Source organism: Neovison vison, chromosome 2 (genome assembly GCF_020171115.1).
Source record: "Neovison vison isolate M4711 chromosome 2, ASM_NN_V1, whole genome shotgun sequence".
NCBI lineage: Eukaryota > Metazoa > Chordata > Mammalia > Carnivora > Mustelidae > Neogale > Neogale vison.
Window position 1 is genome coordinate 99,280,911 of NC_058092.1, and position 23,303 is coordinate 99,304,213.

Genomic DNA, 23,303 nt, shown 5'->3' on the forward strand with positions numbered 1-23,303 from the left:
GCTACCTGGAAACCACATGGGTGGAAAAGAGCATTTCAGTGTTAAGTATAATGACAGACTCCTCTGCTGCTTCCTTGGGACAGAACTCTGACTTGGTCCAAGTGTCAGGGGCCCTCTAGGGCACCTGGGCCCCTTCCCAAGCCCAGAGTGACTCTCCTTTAGTCACAGGAGCCAGTCAAAGCAGCTCTCCTGGCGGCCGTGACTAGGTCAGGCATGAGCACACAGGCAGCTGCGGCCAGCAGGCTGCAAGAAGAGGGCTCCTGGGGGTCTTCTGACAAAGGTTGGATTCATTCCTGAAGAGGGCTGTGTGAGGTGAAACTGGCTTTTTTTCCTCTCTCTTTTGGACTTGGCAGCATGAGGATATGACACTTGGAGCCACCACAGCTATCTTTTAAACCTGACGGGACGTAATTGAGGTCATCTCGAGGACGGCCAGTGGAAAGATGGGAAAAAAACTGGGTCCTCGTTAACTTGGTGGAACTCTGAACTCTGGAGAGTCCCCATCGCCGCATTTCTTCCACTGTGTTTCACTGATTTCCAATATACATTTGACATATTCACATTTTACAGTCCCTAAAATTGGGATGCATATTTTATGGTATGTCATGGTTGAATTGGCAGCATTTCTTCTTAGGGAACTTACATGAACTAACTATGTGTTTTACAAAAGACTACATCTATGCTTTGGTAAACTGTGGACTGTCCTTACTGCCGCCCATCTTACAGTAGGTTTGTGGTTACTTCCTTCTAGAAGTGTCTTTGCCACTATGGCTGCCCTCCTCAGTAGGCTCGGCTGTGGGAGGGTGCTGGGAAGGGGAGACAGCACAGCCGGGACTTGCCCTTTACGAGGCCTGGAGTGAGCCTGGGTGCTCTGTCCCTCCTGGGAAGCAGACACTGCTCTTCTAGGCACCGGGAGCAGATAACCTGCCCAGGATCCTTCTTTCCCCGTACTCTATGTACCCTGTAGCTGGCACAGAATGTGGGATGGCCAGACACATAGGACTGTGACCTGTAGTGACAACAGTCTCGGGCTTGTTGAAATCTAGAGTCCGGGTGTACTTGGCTGGAGAGTGAGGACAGCCCACAGAAGAGGACGAGAAGTAGATCAGAGGCACTAAATGCAAGATAACGCTCAGCCCCACTTACCACGTTGTCTCAGAATTGCAGGCCACCTCCCCCTCACCACTCATCCCTTCCTCACAGCTGGTGCTGCAGGCAGCTCGTTCCCAGGGGAGCCCTGCCCTCTGCAGTGCCTAGTTAGGGAGCGACTGAGTACCTCTGAACCTCGAGATGTCTCTGCACTTGGAATTGTCTCCCTCATCGACAACTTAAAATACAAGATCACAAATAAACCCCTCACTTGGCAGGGACCTCATCAGCCCAGATGGATTGATGCATAGCTGATTTCGTTCAGTGGGCAAAAGGGAGTCTTCTAATTCTTTGGAAATGGGTGGCAGCTGAAAGAGCATGGCGGGTCTGTCCTCTGACACTGGTCTTTCTTGATTTCAATGAACCATGTGGGGAGCGGCAGGCTAGGCGTGCAGTGCCCTCGCCCACCATGACCACACAGACCCTCCAGCCCCCAGCCAGGTAGAGGCTACAGGGCTCAGTTTTGCCTCTTCACTTCCCCTCCCTCAGAAGTCCAGGGGTGGGTTCTGCTCTAAGCCCCTGAGGCAGCTCCAGCTAACACTCAGGGAAGCTGAAGTCACTCACCCATGTAGAAATACTCTGGGGATTTGTCCTCTGATGAGAAGTCCTTCATGGTACCTCCGAACCGAAACCATAGTCCGAAACCAATGACAGCCGACCCTGCCAGCTGAAAGGGAAACAATACTGATTTTCAGCAAGGGAAGGGGACAGGTGTGCACAGCCCAGGAGTGGGCTGGGGGCACAGAGCGTTGAGGCTGAAGAGGCTGTCCCTTTAGACATCAGCTTGTCCACCCTTCACATTTCCTGGGGGAGGAGAAATGATGTGCTCAGAGCCCCCCAGGTCCCCGAAGGGATGGATATCAGAACTGGGGTTTCCAGATTCCAAGCTGAGTTGTCCCCATTCTTCTGGGTTGCCCTGTGGTTGCTGGGCATAGAGAGCACAGTCTGGGGAGGCATCTCAAGAAGAATATTCCATTAATGGTCCCCGGAAGGCATGTGCCCCCTGACATGTTGTCCTTTGCTGGGCACCCTGGACCTCCTCAGCAATATCATGGAGAGAGGGGACTGTGTTTCAGCCTCTGGATCGCCCACAGCAAATGAACTCTCAGATCTGGGGGAAACCCATTCTTTTAAATTGGGGGGAAACACATAGCATTCAGAACCCACCCACACCTTATGAGTGTGCAGTGCCAGTTAGAAAGCTGTTCCGGAGACATCTAGAACCCTTGCTCCCGGGGCCTCCACGGTCACTCCACTGCCTGGGGATGGTTTTGCTGGCAGAGAGGAAGCTCAGCCGGTTTTTGTTTTGGTTTTTTTTTTTTTTTTTTTTTCTTTTGGTTGCTATTTTGAGTTTCCATGGAAAGTGAGAAAGGAAAAATAATTTTCTGAAAAAGCGTGGTCTGTGTGCTGTGCAGCTCACGGTGAGGCCGTGTGGCTGGCGCAGGCCCGGCTGGGCCGGCTGGCGGCCCGTGGAGTCATTGCCTGCTTCCTCTGAGGGCTTCTGTGAGGCTCTGTGTCAACACGGGGTCTTTTCTACTGTTATAGGACTGGGATGACTGCCGGCCTGCAGGCTCCCGCCACAAGCTCCCATCCTGGGCTGCATCAGGCCAGTCCACCAATAGACATTTGCGGGGCACCTTCTGGACTCAGGTTACACGGGGAAGGAAGCAGATGTCAAGACGGCATCCTCGTTCTGCCAACCCGTCTAGTTCATGTGGGGGCCCCTGGCCTGTCACCAGATGAACAGATTAGAGGCTGTCGCTGTCTCTTTCCCAGCAGGGAAGAGTGGTCACAGATGCTGGCACCAAGACAGGATGCAGTCAGACGAGTAGAGGTTTAATAAGGAAAAATGGTATCAAAGTCAGGGGCAGACCAGAGCCCTTGGTGCACAGGGGCCCTCTATTGGCAGGGCTGCAAGCCAGGCTAGTGCTGCCCTTCGGGGCTCTCTGGCTGGACTTAGAGAAGGCCTTAGCTGTTCCCTTCGCTCCCCTCTAGGCCAGCTTCTTCAGAAAAGCGGCGTGACTTCACTGACGAGTCTGAGGGGCTAGAACTCTACCAGCTGAACTCTCTCATGCGGAATAAGTAAAATTTTCCAGAACTCAGAGGAAAGCACTAATTGGATAATGTGAGGGACAGCTAAAGGAGCTGGACTCAACCAGCTTTAAAGACTTTTGCATTTTTAAACAGGTAGCATGGCATGGAAAAATATTGACAGAAGTCATGCTAAACCATTCACAGTATTTATCTTTGAAGGTAGGATTATAGGTGGCTTTTTTCTTTTCACTCTTTTAAACTGTCCACATGAAGCATGGAATTACTCTCGTACATTTAAAAATGTTGTTTTCTCCATGCATTATATGGTAGTTTATCTGCTCAATCCAGAAAAAGTGGGGGGGGGGTTTCTTGGGCCGTGCTCTAGTTTTGGGAGAAAATCAGCTTTGAGGTCATTGTTGTTCTGGTGCAGGGAAGAGAGCAATGCCCTTAGGAAGTCACTGTCCTAGATGCTCCTCGAGGCTGCCTGGGATAGATGTGCCCAGCAAAGCCGCACAGGCAACCCTCCCCATCTTGCCTCTGTGGTGACTTGATGGAAAGACAGTTTCCAAATACAAAGCAGAACCTATTGACAGAGGCATCAGGCCAAGGCCTGCAGCCACCAAGCAGACTGTGGAGGAGGTGACTGGTCCCAGGGACACCCTACCACGCGGCCACATTTTTGGCATGTCTGTACACAGACTCTAATTTATTGCTGTCTGGGATCATCCTCCCAGACGGAATACATTTGTCCACTTCTGGCACAGATGTATTTGATGCATAATGGAAAATTAAAACAGAGGTTGCAATTTCAAGCCACGGGGCAACGAGGGAAAAAAATCTGCGCTGGCTCGTCCACACCCCCAACCCCAAACCACACGGGTTTCCTCCCTGGTCAAGGAAACTGCGGCTTAACTGAATGTCATCACTGTGTGGAGGGAATCCTCCTACCACACAGCCACGGGCTGTGTCAGGAATCTCAGGGGAGGACCCGTCAGGCCTGAGGTTGCTTGTGACAACCATCGCTGCTTTGGAAAGTGACATCAACAGAGACCACGTAGCCCTTTGGTCCTTCCAAACTCCCCACTCCTGTACGGCTCCTGTAATACTCTGGTCACTGGGCTTTGGTGGGTCGGCCTCACCCTAGAAATGGAATTGAATGAAAAAAATTCACCCTGGTTCCAGACCAGTCAGGAGCAAAGTGAGCAAGGTTAGCAATACGAAGTCCCATTGCTCTGTGGGTCCCAAGCCCAGAAGAGACCTCTCACAAAATGACCCGGGGGAAGCCTTCAGGCCCAAGAAAAATGTTAACCCCTTCTAGACCCAACCTCCTCTGTTCCTGTTCTTTCTTCTCTTCTTAGACTCAGCCACAACATGGCCCCTCAGGCAACATTAGAACAAGTAAGGAATGAGAGGCTGCCCTTTCCTTCTCTTGCCTCCTGCTCTCATCTCCTTCCCCTTCCTCCCTGTCTTTCAAGGAATCAACTGCAGTCCGGGTTGGGGGTGTGCTAGGCTTCATGGAATCAATGACGAAAGACAGGACTCTCTCACACAGGAGCTGATCTTGCAAATGGGTACACGCAATAGAAGGCAGGAAGCTCGGTGCTCAGGGGAAGAACATCACACTGCCCAGGAAGCAGAGCAAAGCGTGACAAGTGGTATTCAGCAGAAGACATTCTGCTTTGACTTACACCTTCAAGCATGAATTTGAAGTCTTTGAGCAGGAGAGGGCTGGAGGGAGGAGAAAACACCAGGCGGAGGGACCAGCATGGGTAAGGCTTCGCTTCCTTACCTGCAGCCTGTGTTGGGCAGAGAGAGGAATCTGGGATTGGAAAAGGCAAGTTGGGGCAGACCATGCATGGCCCACAGCTTCTTCTTAGCCTGCTACCATCTTGGAAAGCCCACAGCAGGGCCTTGAGGGAGGGGAGGAGGGAGTTACTTAGGAGCATAGGTGCTCTTGGATGCCAGACAGCGAGGAGCCAGAGATAAAGTTCTGATGGCAGAAGGCGAGAGTGGGACAAAGCAGGGACAACGGGAAGTGGATGCGGTGAGCACTGAGTACCAGAAGGATCCACTCTACTGAGGGCTGCCCTGCTTCCAGGACTAGCACCAATCCCCATGCCTCTGGAATAATCATCACTAGAAATACTGTTTTTCCAGGAATGGACTTTTTTGTACAACACCATGAGGGTTCTTTTTTTGATGCTTATCACTTAGTAAACTTTTACCGAGCATCTATTGTGAGCGAGGAGCCAAGGATTCATAGGAAAGGAAGATTCACCTCCTTCTCAGGAAGCTTTCAGGAGCACATGCAGAATCTGATTCCCACTGGATGGTCCAGGAGGGACACCAACCTTGCAGGTGAGAATTCAATAACAGAACCAGCCCATGAGAAGATGATGGATAGCCTCATTTCTTTTCTGAGTCTCAACAGTGTGTTAGGAACTCAGAGAATGTGATGAAACAGGATTCTGAGGACAAAAGTGTGCCCATTATTTAAGAAGAAATAAAATAGAGAAAAGAAAAAGGCAGCAGTGAAAGGAACAGTGATATATCAATCCATGTGGCTAAGTGGGGGGGGTGGTCACCAGATACAATTATATTATGCATCTTCAGGAGCAAGTGATTTCAGCTTCTAACCATATTCTAGAGAGTCTGCAGGACACAAGGTTGCAAATTATGAGCGTATGTTTTTAGAGAAGACAGTTTAGTGTTCTAAAACTGAAGTGGCAGAAGAGAGGACTACGGACCTGCTCGGAAAGCATCTAAAGCAAAGTGGATGGGCCAGAAGTTTCCTTTAAGTAATGGCTATCTGTCAGAAACAGGTCATTTAGCACGAAGCAGAACTGGTTAAAGGATTTCAGTTTCATTTTACTGTATTTACTTCTACTTTCCTGGGATTGCTGCTGAAATGTTCTATCTTGAGGACACATTTCTTTTTTTCACTTAAAAAAAAAAAAAGATTTCATGAACCATGAACATGGTTCTTTGGAAGGTACTAAGATGGAAATCGGTCAGGGCTGAGATGAAAGGATGCCAGGATCACTTGCCAGTCCTGGGTCCCCCAGGCTGCGTGGCTCCCCCGACCCCCCACCCCCACCCAGAGAAGGCCAGCCAACCCTGATCATAACCCCTAGTCATGCCGCTCTCTTATCTGATGATTAAGCCCACCAGAAAGCCCTCTTTCTGGGTAAAAAGCTTCACTTGGGGAAGTTCTCACATGACGCGTGTTTTTTCACTTAGATAAAGACTGTTGTCCTCTGATTCTCTAGCCTGTGTGTTTCAGTTCCTTCTCCCACTGGGGGTTTCTGCTCCTCCTATTTCTTTAGCTGGGAAAGTTCTCTTCCCCTACCTGTCCCTCTAACTCAACCAGTCCAAAGTCACTACCCTGGCCTGGGTATGTACCTGCCTTCATATTTCATATAGACATTTCTATTTAAATATTTCTGGAATTTAAAAAAATGAAGGCCTGAGCTGCATGGGGGCAGGGACAGGGTGTACACTGCTCTTAGCCCCCTGTGTGCAGAGCAGGCTCCCAACGGACATCTGTTCAAGGAAAGAGTGGAAGGCCTTCACCCAGGTACCGTTTAAGCTGTGCTATGGACAAAATGTGTGTTGTCCACCCCCCCTCACCCCATTCATCTCCTGAAAATCTGCCCTCAGTGTGATGGTATTTGCAGGTGGGGCCTTTATAGAGAGGTGATTAGGTTTAGACAAGGTCCTGAGGGTACAGCCCCATGATGGGATTTTCTTGTAAGAGATCCCAGAACCCTCCCTCCCTCTCTCTGTCTCTCTGTCTGCCTTGTGAGGACACAGTGAGAAGGCAGCCCTCTGAACGCCAGGAAGAAAGCTTTTACCAATACCTTGATCGGCTGATACCTTGATCTTGACTTTCCAGCCTCCAGGATTGTGAGAAATCCAATCCTGTTGTGTAAGGCACTCTGTTTTTTTGTTTTGTTTTGCTTTTTAATGGCAACCTGACTTGACTAAGACAGGCTGAAAGGAGTGACTGCCCCCCCCAACCCCGCTGCCAAGGGAATCCTTTGCCAAGTACTATTTTCAAAAAACATCTGCACCTAGGAAACACTGAACAGACACCTCAGAAGGCACGGTGTGAATACACTGTTGAATTGACTCAGCAAAATACTTTCCCACAGAAAAACAGAACAAAACTAGCCCATGTAGTATCAGCTCTGTGTTTTCTTAAACCCGTGGGGATGTGCACTGTGCCTCATGCACGGATGTCAAGGGTAGAGCCGCACGTGCCCTTTAGAGGCAGGGGCTTATGAAAGCCTAAAGCAATTAGAGCAGCACGCACACAATGCCCTTAAACACAAGAATGAACAAGGTGAATTTTGTATTCTTGCTTCCCCAGGGCGAACACCAGGTGTCTACACAACCCACCTCATCTGCAATTCTCTTCTTTGCAATGGAGTCCCACAGAGTTGGAAATGACACTGTAACCCTAGAGTTTTCATTAAAAACTTTTAAGCTAATACTTGCTCTTGGTGGCAATTCCCATCCCAGATGCAATCAGGTAATGAGCATTTGCGATCTTGATCTGATTGCAAACCGCATCACGATACCGTAAGGGTAATGGAGTTCCATCCTGTTAGCAGCAAAATTCAGATGCACATTTGCTCTGGAAGATGACACTAATTTTCTCTAAGAGGAAAGCCAGCTCCCAAGATTTTCATCCTCTTATTCAGTAAGAGCAAGGCAAGGAGTCAGACGGTACTTTCTCAGAATCAAGGAACCCATCAGAAGAAACACAAGACCCTAATGTCCTAGGGCATCCATATATAACCACCCCTGAGGAAGCCTGCTGCCTTCCCCTTGACCTCAGGAGCAGGTGAGGTGGGGCCGGAAAGCAGTGTGACAGCTTGTGATGAGGCAGCGGTTAGCTTGGAAATGCGCCAGTTAGAGACCAGGGTTTCTGATTTTCCCTATTGTTTTTCTTATAATGAATCCATGAGAACCAGCTCATGCTAAGAAATTCCCGAAAGACTTCTTTCAGGTAAGGATATATTTTAAAACCTATCAGTGTTGAATTCTCTGCCCCGACAGTAGCATTCCACGGTCACAGCCGTGACTGGATCAGGGGTGAGCTATTCATCTCTGGAGGGAATGCGGGGCTATGTATTTGGGCCGAACATACCTTTTTCTGTTTGCTTAGATCATTCGCGAGTTGACTTGTGTGGATCAACAGGGAGACAGCTTGGAGGCAGTGTGGAAGGGTTGGTGGCATTCCAGGATCAGGGGAAGGAAACTAACCTGGGCTGGGGGAAAGCTTGCTGTCGCGACAGAGCAGATCCAAGACAGGTGGTGGGAAGTGTGTTGAGTTTATTCAGTGGTTCTACGCAAGACTTTTTCTCTAAAGAAATATGGGGCAAAGGAGGAGAAAGGAAATATCAGAAAGAATTAGGAGAAAGAGGTTGATGGGATAGTTGTCTTGGACACCCACACAAGTATCAGACTGCTGGCTTCTGACTGCAGTGAGCAGATGGCCTGGTGAAGTGAAGATCAAATACGCACAGAACTAAGATCCAATCCACTCAGTCACCGAAGTGAGTAAAATCCAAGGTCTGCCTTGCCTCACTTAGCAGATGATTTCCAGGATGGTAATGGCCTTGATGACATCCCCCGACTTCCTCCTGGCAACACCAGCTGGCACTTATCTCAGGGTTGCCCTCTGAGTAAATACTCAGCTCCAAGGTCTACAATGCCTACTGTGAGGTCTCATCTACATTGAGCTTCCGATGAGCAAAGACTGGGTGTTTAACAACATTTGTTTTACTGCCTAATATCATTCAAATCAGTTTGAGAACCACTCTTGAGATAAATAGGATTCTTACATGTCAATCGATGGAAATGATCTACACCTGGTTTAAGGTGTTACCGGGAGACAACGCCAGGAAAAAAACATTTCGGGTAGAACTCAAGTTAGCCTGGAACAAGCCTAAGAGCTTTGGTTTGTTAAAAAGTTAGCTTGGATGAAATCCTGGAGAAATCATGGACGTGCAGCTTGGTGTTCCAGAGAGCTTTCACTTCACAGCAGTCTTGCCAGAAGCCATTTGTGTCCTGAAGGCCAGCAGCACTGGGTCATTTGGAGGGGACCGGGTCTATTTGAGCATGCGCACAGCAAGCAAGTGGCCTTCCTGGTCGAGTGCCAGCAGCTTGCAAGGCACCAAGCCCTGCCCTGCTGGGGTTTCTTCCACCCCTGCCCAATTCCCTTGCCCCGGTTTATAAGCTGACTCTTTCCCAATCACCATTATGATGGGGAGGACAACAAAGCATACACTTTGGGACACTGCTAACTGCTCTTCTAGAAACTTTTAGCTCTTCTGAGTATTCAGACTGTGTAGCGGTGCCTTGAGGCAGGATAATAACACTGTTATTATGGAGGTGGTGGTGGTTGTTTCTAGGTGTCCTAGATTTGAATCGGGTTCTGTCTGTGATCTTGGGCAAGACACTTGATTGCCCAAACCTTCAGCTTCTTCCTTTGCAAAGTGGAGGTAATAATAGTGCCTTCCTAAAAGGTTAAATGAGTTCGAGTTTCACACTGAGAATGGGGAGTGCCAAGCACTTAGTTTCACTCTAGTGGTAGACTTGCTAACATTACATTCAGACCGAAAACTGAATCTGACCCAACGTAGGAAACACCACTCCCATAGTACCAATAACAAAGCCCTTGGCTGCCTTTCTCTACTCATTTTTATGTAAGCTCTATGCTCTTTCCAGGACAGCTAGAATCCCTTGAGTTTTCTAAATGATCCATACTCAGTACGTCAATGCCCCATTCTAGAAGCCATGCTCCCTCTCTTTCTTTAGTTTTAGTTTTATAAGACCCAAGAGAGAAATGGAAAAATGATTTAGAGAGAGAGAAAAACTATATCTAGGCTAGAGCTATCCAACAAACTTTCTTCAGTGACGTCCTCCATCTGTGCTGTCCAATATTACAGCCACTTGCCACTTATGGTTCCCAAGCATGTGACATGTGGCTACTGTGACTTAGGAGCCAAATATGAAATCTCTTTTAGTATTAATGAATTTAAATTTGAATAGCCACATGTGGTTGGTAGCCTAGCCACCATATTGGAATTCACATGCTCGTCATAGCTCCAACCTTGTCTCCCGTTCCTCTGCAGATTGGAGTGGTGGACAGCATAGACTCTGGGGCCACACACAGAACCCCAGTCCTGCTGCTGGCTGTCTCTGAGTCCCTGGCAAATCTCTGAAACTCTCTGTACCTCAGCTTCCTCCTGTGTACACTGGGGGATGACAAGAGCTGCTATTTCAGGGGGTCAATGTGAGGATTAAAGGAGCCAGGGTACAAAATGTGCTCAGGAAAGCAGCAGCACAGAGCTTGCATTTACATCACACTGCTCTTCCTCAAGATTTTGCTACCGAAATTGAGTTAAAAAAATCTCTTGATACATATCCCTTCTCAATTCCCATCTTGCTTTTCCTCTGCCTTAAACTGATCAGTACTGGTTTCAACCTAACTCTCCTGCTTCTCTCATATACCAGGCGGGCCTGACTTTCAGCATCAATGCCTCTAAAATGGGGATAATTACATTAGTTCATGAGATTGCTGTAATCCATGATCAAATGGGATATGCATGTGGAAGCATTTTGTAAACTAAAACATCATATGAATGTTAATTAGCGTTATTATTTTTGTTCCCAATTAAACCCAAAAAAGATTAAAAGGTGGGCCAGGGTAATCCTTACTCATCTGTAAGATGTGATCCCAACCAATCTGATAGTCTCATTTTAAAAAAAATTTTTTTTCATTTACTTATTTAAGAGAGAGAGAGAGATAAAGAGAGAGAGAGAGAACATGAGACCAGATAAGGTCAGAGGGAGAAGCAGACTCCCCGAAGAACTGGAAGTCCAATGCGGGACTTTATCCTGGGACTCCAGGATCACGACCAGAGTTGAAGGCAGTTGCTTAACAAACTGAGCCACCTAGGTGCCCCCGATATTCTCATTTTACTTGCTTCTTCCTCCATTCCTCCTCCTGATTCCTTAGCAACCATGATTGTCTCAGTAGTCAGTACAGTATCACTTACTTCAGGAGAACAGCCCTGTTGTGATATTAATTGTCAATATTAAGGTAGGAGACAGAGGTTATATTCTCTTTTGCCACACAGTTGGAGGTCCAAACACACTGCATGGATGTTCTAAAATTACACAGTGAAATGCAATGGACAATGAAAACATGGCTACCTGGTAATTCTAGAAACCATCGAGTCTTTATATGGAAAAAAAAGTCTTGAAACAATAATGGTTAAATTGTAACTGGAATTAAGAGAAGTGCCATAGGACAGCAGACCTATCCACAGTGACCTGGCAGGCCAGAAAGGACAAGAAAAATAAGCAGCCAAAGATACTATATCCAGCTAGGCTGTCATTGAAAATAGAAGGAGAGATAAAAAGCTTCCAGGACAAACAAAAACTAAAAGAATTTGCAAACACCAAACTAGCCCTATAGGAAATACTGAAACTGGTCCTCTATGCAAAAAAAAGAGCCTAAAAGTAACAGACCAGAAAGGAACAGAGACAATATACAGTAACAGTCACAGGCAATACAATAGCACTAAAGTCGTATCTTTCAATAGTTACCCTGAATGTAAATGGGAAAAATGCCCCAACCAAAAGACACAAGGTATCAAAATGGATAAAAAACCAAAACCCATCAACCTGCTGTCTGCAAAAGACTCATTTTAGATCAAAAGACACCTCCACATTTAAAGTCAGGGGGTGGAAAACAATTTACCATGCTAATGGACATCAAAAGTAAGCTAGGGTGGCAATCCTTATATCAGATAAATTAGATTTTACGCTAAAGACTATAATAAGAGATGAGGAAGGACACTATATAATATTTAAGGTCTGTCCAACAAGAAGATCTAACCATTTTAAATATCTATGCCCCTAACATGGGAGCAGTCAGTTATGTAAACCAATTAATAACAAAATCAAAGAAACACATCGACAATAATACAATAATAGTATGGGACTTTAACACCCTCCTCACTGAAATGGATAGATCATCAAAGTAAAAGATCAAGAAGGCAATAAAGTCTTTAAATGAAACATTGGACCAGATGAACATCACAGATATATTCAGAACATTCCATCCCAAAGCAACAGAATCACATTCTTCTCTAGTGCATGTGGAACATTCTCCAGAATAGGTCACATCATGGGTCACAAATCAGGTCTCAACTGGTATCAAAAGATTGGGATCATTCCCTGCATATTTTCAGACCAAAGTGCTTTGAAACTAGAGGAAAGTTGGAAAGAACTCAAATACATGGAGACTAAAGAGTACTAAAGAATACTAAAGAATGAATGGGTCAATCAGGAAATTAAAGAATTGAAAAAATTCATGGAAACAAATAAAAATGAAAATGCAACTGCTCAAAATCTTTGGGACACAGCAAAGGTGGACCTGAGAGGACAGTAAATAGCGATATAAGCCTTTCTCAAGAAACAAGAAAGGTCTCAAATATACAACCTAATCCTATACCTAAAGGAGCTGGAGAAAGAACAGCAAAGAAAGCCTAAACCCAGCAGGAGAAGAGAAAGATCAGAGCAGAAATCAATGAAATAGAAACCAAATAGAGAACAAAACAGATCAACGAAACTAGGAACTAGTTCTTTGAAGCAATTAATAGGATTGATAAACCCTTGACCAGACTTATCAAAAAGAAAAGATAAAGGACCCAAATTAGTAAAATCATGATGATTTGATTAATCATAATCAAATTAGTAAAATCAGTGGGTTAAAGCCTCTGCCTTCGGCTCAGGTCATGATCCCAGGGTCCTGGGATTGAGCCCTGTATCAGGCTCTCTGCTCAGCGGGAGCCTGCTTCCCCCCTCTCTCTGCGTCCCTTTCTCCCTACTTGTGACCTCTGCCTATCAAATAAATAAATAAAATCTTTTAAAAAAAATCATGAATGAAAGAGGAGAGATCACAACCAACACCAAAGAAATACAAACAATTATAAGAGCATATTATGAGAAACTATACCCCAGCAAATTGGACAATCTGGAAGAAATGGATGCATTCCTAGAGACATATAAACTACCAAAACTGAACCAGGAAAATAGAAAACCTGAACAGACCTATAACCAGTAAGGAGATTGAAGCAGTCATCAAAAGTATCCCAACAAACAAGAGCCCAGGGCCAGACGGCTTTCCAGGGGAATTCTACCAAATGTTTAAAGAAGAATTAATACCTATTCTCCTGAAACTGTTCCAAAAAATGGAAATGGAAGGAAAACTTCCAAACTCATTTTATGAGGCCAGCATCACCTTGATCCCAAAACCAAAGGCCCAATCAAAAAGGAGAATTACACACCAATATCCCTAATGAACATGGATGCAAAACTTCTCACCAAAATACTAGCCAATAGGATCCAACAGTACATTAAGAGGATTATTCACCACAACCAAGTTGTATTTATTCCTGGGCTGCAAGGTTGGTTCAACATCTGCAAATCAATCAATGTGATACAATACGTTAGTAAAAGAGAGAACAAGAACCATATGATACTCTCAATAGATGCTGAAAAAGCATTTCACAAAGTATAGCATCCTTTCCTTTTTAAATTTTTTTTATTTTTAAAGGATTTTATTTATTTATTTATTTGACAGTCAGAGACCACAAGTAGGCAGAGAGGCAGGCAGAGAAAAGGAGGAAGCAGGCTCCCTGCTGAGCAGAGGACCTTGGGATCATGACCCGAGCCAAAGGCAGAGGCTTTAACCCACTGAGCCACCCAGGCACCCCTACAGCATCCTTTCTTTCTTTCTTTTTTTCTAAAGATTTTATTTATTTATTTGACAGAGATCACAAGCAGGCAGAGAGGCAGGCAGAGAGAGAGGAGGAAGCAGGCTCCTTGCCGAGCAGAGAGCCCGATGGGGGCCTCGATCCCAAGACCCTGAGATCATGACTTGAGCCGAAGGCAGCGGCTTAACCCACTGAGCCACCCAGGCGCCCTACAGCATCCTTTCTTGATCAAAACTCTTTACAGTGTAGGGATAGAGGGTACATACCTCGATGTCATAGAAGCCATCTATGAAAAACCCACACTGAATATCATTCTCAATGGGGGAAAACTGAGAGCTTTTCCCTAAGGTCAGGAACACAGCAGGGCTGTCCACTATTACCACTGCTACTCAACATAGTCCTAGAAGTCCTGGCTTCAGCAATCAAACAACAACAAGAAATACAAGGCATCCAAATTGGCAAAGAAGAAGTCAAAACTCTCGTTCTTTGCAGATGATATGATTCTTTATGTAGAAAACCGAAAAGACTCCACTCCAAAAAAGCTAGAACTCATACAGGAATTCAGTAAAGTGTCAGGATATAAAATCAATGCACATAAACCAGTTGCACTTCTACACAACAACAACAAGGCAAAGAAAGAGAAATTAAGGAGTCAATCCCATTTACAGTTTCACCCAAAACCATAAGATAGGCAGGAATAAATCTAACCAACGAGGCAAAGAATCTGTACTCAGAAAACTGTATAGTAGTCATGAAAGAAATTGAGGAAGACACAAAGAAATGGAAAAACATTCCATGCTCATGGACTGGGAGAACAAATACTGTGAAAATGTCTGTGCTACCTAAAGCAATCTACACATTTAATGCAATCCCTATCAATAATATACCATCGATTTTTTCAAAGAAATGGAACAAACAATCCTAAAGTTTATATGGCTCCAGAAAAGACCCCGAATAGCCAGAGGAATGTTGAAAAAGAAAGCCAAACTTGGCAGCATTTCAATTCCAGACTTCAAGCTCTATTACAAAGCTGTCATCATCAAGACAGTATGGTACTAGCACAAAAACAGACACCTAGATCAATGGAACAGAACACAGAGCCCAGAAATAGACCCCCAACTCTATGGTCAACTAATTTTCAACAAAGCAGGAAAGACTGTCCAGTGGAAAAAAGACAGTCTGCTCAACAAATGGTGTTGGAGGGGCACCTGGGTGGCTCAGCAGGTTAAAGCCTCTGCCTTCGGCTTGGGTCATGGTCCCAGGGTCCTAGGATCAAGCCCTGTGTCGGGCTCTCTGCTCAGTGGGGAGCCTGCTTCCTCCTCTCTCTCTGCCTGCCTCTCTGCCTAGTTGTGATCTATCTCTCTCTCTCTCTCTCTGTCAAATAAATAAATAAAATCTTAAAAAAAAAAAGGTGTTGGGAAAATTGGACAGCCACATGCAGAAGAATGAACCTGGACCACTTCCTTACACCACACACAAAAATAGACTCAAAATGGATGAAACACCTCAATGTGAGGCAGGAATCCATCAGAATCCTTGAGGAGAACACAGGCAGCAGCCTCTTCGACCTCAGGCACAGCAACTTCTTCCTAGAAACATGGCCAAGGGCAGGGGAAGCAAGGGCAAAAGGGAAGTATTGGGACTTCATCAAGATCAAAAGCTTTTGCACAGCAAAGGAAACAGTCCACAAAACCAAAAGACCCCTGACAGAATGGGAGAAGGTATTTGCAAATGACATATCAGATAAAGGGCTAGTATCCAAAATCTATAAAGAACTTATCAAATTCAACACCCAGAGAACAAATAATCCAATCAAGGAATGGGCAGAAGACATGAACAGACTTTCTGCAAAGAAGACCTCCAAATGGCCACCAGACACATGAAAAAGTGTTCAACATCACTCGACATCAGGGAGATACAAATCAAAACCACAGTGAGGTACCACCACACATCAATCAGAATGGCTAAAGTTAACCAGTCAGGAAATGACAGATGTTGGCAAGGATGCTGAGAAATGGGAACCCTCCTACACTGTTGGAGGGAATGCAAGCTCATGCAGCTACTCTGGAAAACAGCATGGAGGTTCCTCAAAAAGTTGAAAATAAAGCTACCCTATGTCCCAGCAGTCTCACTACTGGGTATTTACCCTTAAGATACAAATATAGTGATCCAAAGGGATACCCGCACCCGAATGTTTATAACAATGTCCACAATAACCAAACTATGGAAAGAACCTGGATGTCCATCAACAGATGATATGGATAAAGAAAAGGTGATATATATATATATATATATATTATATAATATAAATAATATATATATATATAATGCACCCATCAACCCCCCCACCCAAAATCTTGCCATTTGCAACGACGCGGAAGGAACTAGAGTGTATTATGTTAAGCGAAATATATCAATCAGAGAAAAACAATTATCATATGATCTCTCTCATATGAAGAATTTAAGAGGCAGGGTGGGGGATCGTGGGGAGAATGGAGGGAAAAAATGAAGCAAGCTGGGACCAGGGAAGGAGACAAACCATACGAGACTCTTAATCTCAGGAAAAAAACTGAGGGCTGCTGGGGCATGGGGGAGGGATGGAGTGGCGGGGTGATGGGCATAGGGGAGGGTATGTGCTATGGTGAGTGCTGTGACTTGTGTAAGACTGATATTTCACAGATTGTATCCCTGAAGCAAATAATAGATTATGTGTTGATTTAAAAAAGAGAGAGAAAGAGAGAGAAGTGCCATAAGGAAGCCAAGACGTAGGGTCCTCTCTGCCCCATTCAGAAATGTGAGCCACCAGTAGGTCTTTACCACTGGTTTTCAGAGTGTATTCCTTAGGCCAGCAGCATTAGCATCACCTGGAGGCTTGTTAGAAATTCCGACCTACTGGGGTGTCTGGGTGGCTCAGTCAGTTAAGTGTTGGGCTCTTGATTTCAGCTCAGGTCATGACCTCAGGGTCTTAATTTCAGCTCAGGTCATGATGCCAGGGTCCTGGGATTGAGCTCAGTGACTGTACTTAGCAGAGAGTGTGCCTGGATTCTCTGTCTGCCTTTCTGTCTGCCCCTCCCCGCTTGCATGCTCATGCACACATGTGCATCTCTCTCTCTCTCTCTCTCTGAAATAAATACATAAATAAATAAGTCTTTAAAAAAAAAAAAAGACCAGTAGAAAAGAATATATATTTGGACAAGATCCTCAGATGATTTGCGTACATACTAAAATTAGACGGTACCAATCCCCAAGGTTTTCCTGTGACTTCCAAGGCTTCCCTTTGGTAGGGTCAGGGCAGGGAACAAAGAGCAGTGCCTGTGTGGGCATCGATGCCCACAATCCTGTGAGCTGGAACCTCTTCTAGGTGCTGAGGGCTGAAAGGAGGAGGATCCCTCCTCCTTTGGCAAGAGATAGCCACTGCCTCAGGAAACAAAGACACTAAAGAGGAAATAAACTACTCAAAGGCAAAATGGAGGAGTAAATTGACGCCCGAGTGTCTCAAAATCAAGGACTGAGTCTTCATCATTTTAAAATGCCCAAACACTTGGCAGGGTGCTGGGCACACACTAGGTCATCAGTATATGTTTCCTAAGTGCCTGCAGAGAAGGAAATCTCTCCTTTGCATTCCATGCTTTTGAGAATCTATGGAACTCTTGCTCTTTTTCTTGGTTGGTTGGACCTTGGATGCTTATTTGCTGTTTCTTTTTACTTTTATGAACCTCTTGGATTCTGGTTTCTACTTGTGTTTCCAGTGCTTAAATATAACTACTACTACTATCTTACATTACTGAGTATTAACTATGCACACGGACCATACTACTTACTACTTGACAGGTATTAACCGATTTTATCTGCACTAAAAAATCACAGGTTGATGCTGGTACTTAATTATGTCCATTTTCCAGATGAGAAAACTGAGGCTCAAATAGGCTAAACAGTGTGCCCAAGGTCCCCTAGTTAGTAAATAATACAGGCAAGAGTCAACCCAGGCAGTATGAGGCCAGCATCCACCTTCCTGGCTTTGAGTCCCTGGCTTTGAATGGCCATCCTGCCTGGACCTGTTCGAGGTCTGTGGACTGCTGGCACTCTCCCTCTAGCCTCTGCACACTGGTCCCTATCATAGACATTTTGCCCCTTCCAGTCACACCTTTCTCGTCCACGTCAGGGGAGGATGGCCTCTCCTGCTTTCTTCCCACCTTGAGAGAAATCAGAAACGAAGATCCTACAAGAAGACCAGGGAAATTCCTAACTGCCTTCTGGGGTGGTCTAGCTTTTGGGTGGACCCCAAAGAATACTTTCTTCAGGAACGTTTTTGTTTAAACCAGTATTCCTGACAGGGGTGTTAGCTCTGAAATTACTGTTTGAAACAAGTTTGAGGAAGAGGAGGAGGCAACCGGGGACCCAGTAGCATCAAACATCTTTCACTCCCGGGCTGGTGGGACACGATCATTCCTAACAGCACCCGTTAGGCGTCATTGACCAAAGCCCCAGAGCTGCATGAATGCTGGTGAGAAGGAAAGAAAAGCAAGTTCAGACAAGCCATATATGGCATGTGAACAGTCCTGCTTCCTGTCGGTCGCTAACACGAGCTGCTCAGTACTGCACAATGATAGGAAAACACTGAGCGTACAACAATAAAGCAAGGAATAAACAGCGCCCAAGTTTTTCTTGAAACCAACATATGCGGCTTGGTGGACTGTAGTGTTTTATTTATATTGCTATGCAACGGAGGAAAAAAAAAATAAAGGTGATTCCAGTGAGAGGCATGGGCCTATGCCGTGCTATCTGATTATAGTGTCCGAATTTAGACATGACAGATGGTGGGAGGGGTTCCATGTTAGACATCAATCATGATAACAGAAATGAATTTAGTGGGGTTCATGACCAGGCTCTACTTTTGTTTTTAAAAAAGTAGTGGTGAATACAGTTGGCGGCCCTGGGCTGGCAGAGCTGTGCTGGCTCTGGCAGGATCTAGTTGAATGTTTATAAAATCAGGAGCACAGTCTAGGGAAACTTACTTAAACCAAGCTGCCAGAGGAGCCTGCAAATCGATTTGTCAAATTGCAGATCACAGAACACACCCGCCCCCCCCACCTCCTTGCCTGCCTTCTGGTGAATCCCTGATAGGAAAGACTGCGGTCACCCAAGGGGACAAACTGCAGATCACAGAACACACCCACCCCCCACCTCCTTGCCTGCCTTCTGGTGAATTCCTGATAAGAAAAGAGAGTGCGGTCAAAGAGGGGGACCTTATAGCTCCGAAGGGCAGGCACCCAAGCATGCCAAGAGGTGCGTGAATAAGACACGTGAAGTCACAGCAAAGCTGAGTCTTTGAGGAAAACCAGCCTCCACCCTCTGCCCTTCCACAAACCCCTCCAACCAGGAAAAACAACTTCAGAAACTAGGGTGGGGCTTTTCCTGGAATCAGGTTCCCTCAGTTATAGTGAAGGCAGATATCCAGATAATTTATCCCCAATAATCACTTTCCCCTAAATGATGATGTACCGGTTTCAGTTGGCCCTTTCCCTATGATGGTGCATGTCTAAGACTCGGGAAAGCCTCCATAACTGCGCTGTTCAGACACCATCGGCCCCACCCTCCCATGGAGTTGGGAGAGAGGAAGGCCCTATAACCCTCCTGGGTTCAGTCTGTGCAAACAAAGGACAGATCAACGGGTAATGTGCAGGAAGAGGTAGATCAATCTTTCAGATCATTGATTATCAGTGCAAGTTGGGAAGGCCGTTGGTACCAAGTGCTCTAAGCTGCAGATTCATTCATTCATTCTACAGATACTTACTGAATGCCTCCTGTGTGCTGGGCTCTGTTCTAGGCCCTGGAGATATAACTGTGAACATAAGAGGAAGAAAGAAAAAAAGAAAAGAAAAAAAAAAAAAACAAAAAAAAGCCTGCTCTCAAAGCATTCCAAGTTTGAGTGGAGAAAATTCACAAGTACAAATTGAGAGGATAATGTGTAGTCACCCTACGACAAAGACAAGCTCCAAGTCATTTGGTGAACATAGATACTATTAGCCCAAATTAAGGGACTCGGGAAAGAGAGTTAAGTTTTACTGGATGCTCCTACGTGCAGGCACTCATAACATAATAACAGGCACAAATAAATAATGTTTTTTGAGCACTTACTATGTACTAGGTTCATAAGAAGATGAGGTCAGGCACTTCAGACCATTTTGTTTTAATCCTCCTGAAAACCCTATTACCCTAATTGTATAGATGAGCAAACACATACCTAGAAGAATAACTTACTCAAATACACCCTGCTTGGGATCTCTGCCCTCGAGCCTGACCCTTTTGTCAGATGGTAGTCACACTCAGCCTTGTGCTGTTCCTCTGCTGGTAGGTGGCACGTCACCCCCCTTGCCTTGCCCACTTCATTCTACCAGTCCTCTGAGGTCCAAGTCCAGCTTAAACACCTTATTTTTCAGGACAACTGCCCTGACCCCTCACTGTTGCTGCAATCCTTTCTCTGAACTTTTTTTTTTTTTTAAGATTTATTTCAGAGAGAGAAAAAGAGAGAGAGCGAGCAAGGGGGAGTGCCAGAGAGAGAGGGAGAGAGAATCTCAGGCAGATGCCTCCCTGAGCGCTGAGCCCAATGTGGGGTTCCATCTCACCACTCTGAGATCCTGACCTGAGTCCAAAAATCAAGAGAGTCAGGCACTTAACTGACTGAGCCACCCAGGCACCCTCCTTTCTTCTTAATTAGATCCTATATATAAAAGATCATGTCTAACCCCAGTGGCTAACACATGGCAAATGCTCAAACATTGCTTTGTTCCTGCTTACCTTCTTTACTATGTATGGCCAGAAGTGTGACATTTGTCACTTGATTATATACTTCTTAACTTTTTATTCTGTATACATTGGACTTGTTTCCTTAGCAACATTGGCAGCTTAGAGAAGAGCATTTTATATTTATAAATTATATATACTGATTTATATTTACATATTATAAATTATCTTTATACTATTTATTTAATAATTGTTTAACATTGGTTCTCAAGCTTAAGAAAGCATCAGAATTATCTAGAAGGCTTGCAAACATAGACTACTGGGTCCCTCCCCGAGTTCCTGCTTCTGCTGGCCTAGATGCAGCAGTGAATGTACATTTCCAACAAGTTCCCAGGAGATGCTGATGCTGCTAGTCCAGGAACCACCCTCTGAGAACCACCGCTTAAGAGTATAATGTGCCACGTTGCTTAGGACCACAGAGGCTGAGTCAGAGTCCCACTTCTGCCACACACTGGCTATGTGACCTTGGGCAAGTCAATCTACGTATGCGCCTCTGTTTCCTCATGAGTAAAAACGGTGATAAGAATATTATATACATGAGCATCGCCATCAGGATTGAGTATAATAATGAATGCTGTGTGCTTAGCACTGTCCCTGACACACTGAAAACATTCAATAAATGCTTCCTATGATCCCTGGAAAGGCTGGCACAGCATCAGGCACTAAATAAGCACTGAGCCCAGCCTGAGAAGTCCTTCTGAGGCTGAGAGAAAACTTGTTTTGAATTTGTAAGCAGTGAGAACGAAGGGTGTCACAGAAGCATGACATCTATAATTAACAGCTTTTTAAATTAAGCCAACATAAAGGACCTTTAGAAATGTCCCTCCCTGTAGTATGCGGAGTGTAAATGCCCGGTGTACAAAAACCATGTGTGTTTTTAAAATTCAGGGGCCGTCTTTGGGGTGCCTCCTTCATACCTTCCCCCGCTGAAGGATGCAGAGCATGGCAAGTTGTCTTATGAGAGGTTAGAGTTGCTGGAGTGACCCAGGCATCTGGGCTAATGGGTTGGCAGACACAAGCAAAGCCCATCATTCAATAATTAATTAGTTTCAGTCTTGGGAAGACAAACTCCCTGGAGCAGACAGGACAATCACCACCCTCCCCTCTCCTAGTTGCTTCTGAGCACCAACGCCGCTGCTGTTCCCCACTAGCATTAAGAACCCAAAACAATATTTATATTTTCCCTCAGGGTCTGACTGACAGTTTCTTCGGAAAGCCCAAGATAAGATAAGACAAGATAATTTTTGCAAGATAAGACAAGATAATTTTTGCAGTCCTCCAGAGCCTGAGACAGGGTAACCAGGGAATATAGGGATGGTCTGGCCCTAACCTTGTCCCAATAATATGGGAGACAAGGGGCATGGCCCCTATCTCTGTGGGAACCACTAATCCGGGGAATGTTGGTTCAGTGCGAAGTTGAATGAGATCATCTGTGGTATTTAGCAGAGGCTGTGGGCTAGGGGCTGTTGGGAGATGCTGTTGCCCTTTGGAAGCCCCTCTCTTCTGTCCGTTCGCTTCAGGGAAGAGTATTGCCACCTCCTCGCAGCCAGGTACCCTCCTCTAACACCCAGAATAAGCACGACGGCTGCCCCCCTCCCACCATTTTCACTCCTACCCCCAATTTCCTCAAACAAAACCATCACCGCCAGGTGGTGTCTCCACACACGCGCTTTGGGGCACCACCCCTGGCAGCCCCCGCACCGGCACAGGGGTTTCTCTCCCAGCGCCCTGGCCAGGCCCTGGTTGCAGCGGAAGGGCAGAGAGACAAGGAGTGAGTGCCCCGGAGGCCAGGTGGGGAGCCGACTCCTCAGGAGGTGAGGTGAGGAGGGGCTGGTGTCCCCGCACCTGGAGTCACCAGCTGAGGCAGAGCTTCCTCAAAGGGAAGAGCCACAAGGTGTCCCCCACCCCCCCAACCCGCTTCTCACCGTTTCTTGTTGCTCAATCTCTCCCTCCCTCTGCTCCCTCTCCCTCCATCCCTCCCGCTATCCCTCCCCTCCCTCTTTGTCTGCCTCTTCCTCACCTCAGCCTTTTTGAACACCCAGCCTTGTGGAGCCCGGCTCGGACGCGGCAGCGGCCAGCTCCCCGGGGACCCCGGCCCCGCGCCCCCGCCCGGCTCCTCCCCTGCCCGGCCTGCCCAGCTCCGGGTCTCACCCAGAAGAGCAGGTTGAAGCCCAGCAGCAGGTACTTGATGCACCGCAGACCCCCGCGGAAGCGCCCCATGCTGCGGCCCCGGCGGCGGGATCCCGTGTCCCCAGGCCCGCGCTCGGAGCGCCGGGAGCGGCGGGAGCCGGCGGGGAGGGGGCGGAGCGCGAGGGACCGTGGGCGGGGCCTTCGGGGGGCGGGGCGGAGGGGCGGGGCCCGAGCCGGGCGCTGGGCGGGAGGCGGCCCCGGAGGACCCCGAGAGTCTGGCGTGGGGTAGGGGCGCAGAGAGGGCGGAGATCTGGCGGCCGGAAGGACGCGTCCCCGGCCCTGCCCGGGTAACGCCGGGTGCGTTCTGCCGGTGCCAGGCCCCGCGGG

General features: G+C 46.5%; 1 protein-coding gene across 1 annotated transcript in view; it reads right to left on the reverse strand.

Moving 5' to 3' along the window:
- Window positions 1-23,030, reverse strand: part of TSPAN2 (tetraspanin 2) — a 61,377-nt gene extending 38,347 nt beyond the window's left edge. Inside the window, exons 1-2 of the mRNA XM_044238979.1 lie at window positions 22,938-23,030; window positions 1,714-1,816 (exon numbers count right to left, since the gene is read on the reverse strand). Of these exons, the coding sequence (XP_044094914.1) occupies window positions 1,714-1,816; window positions 22,938-23,006 (172 nt within the window). The 5' untranslated portion in view covers window positions 23,007-23,030. The remainder of the gene's footprint in view (window positions 1-1,713; window positions 1,817-22,937) is intronic.
- Window positions 23,031-23,303: the final 273 nt, after the last annotated feature.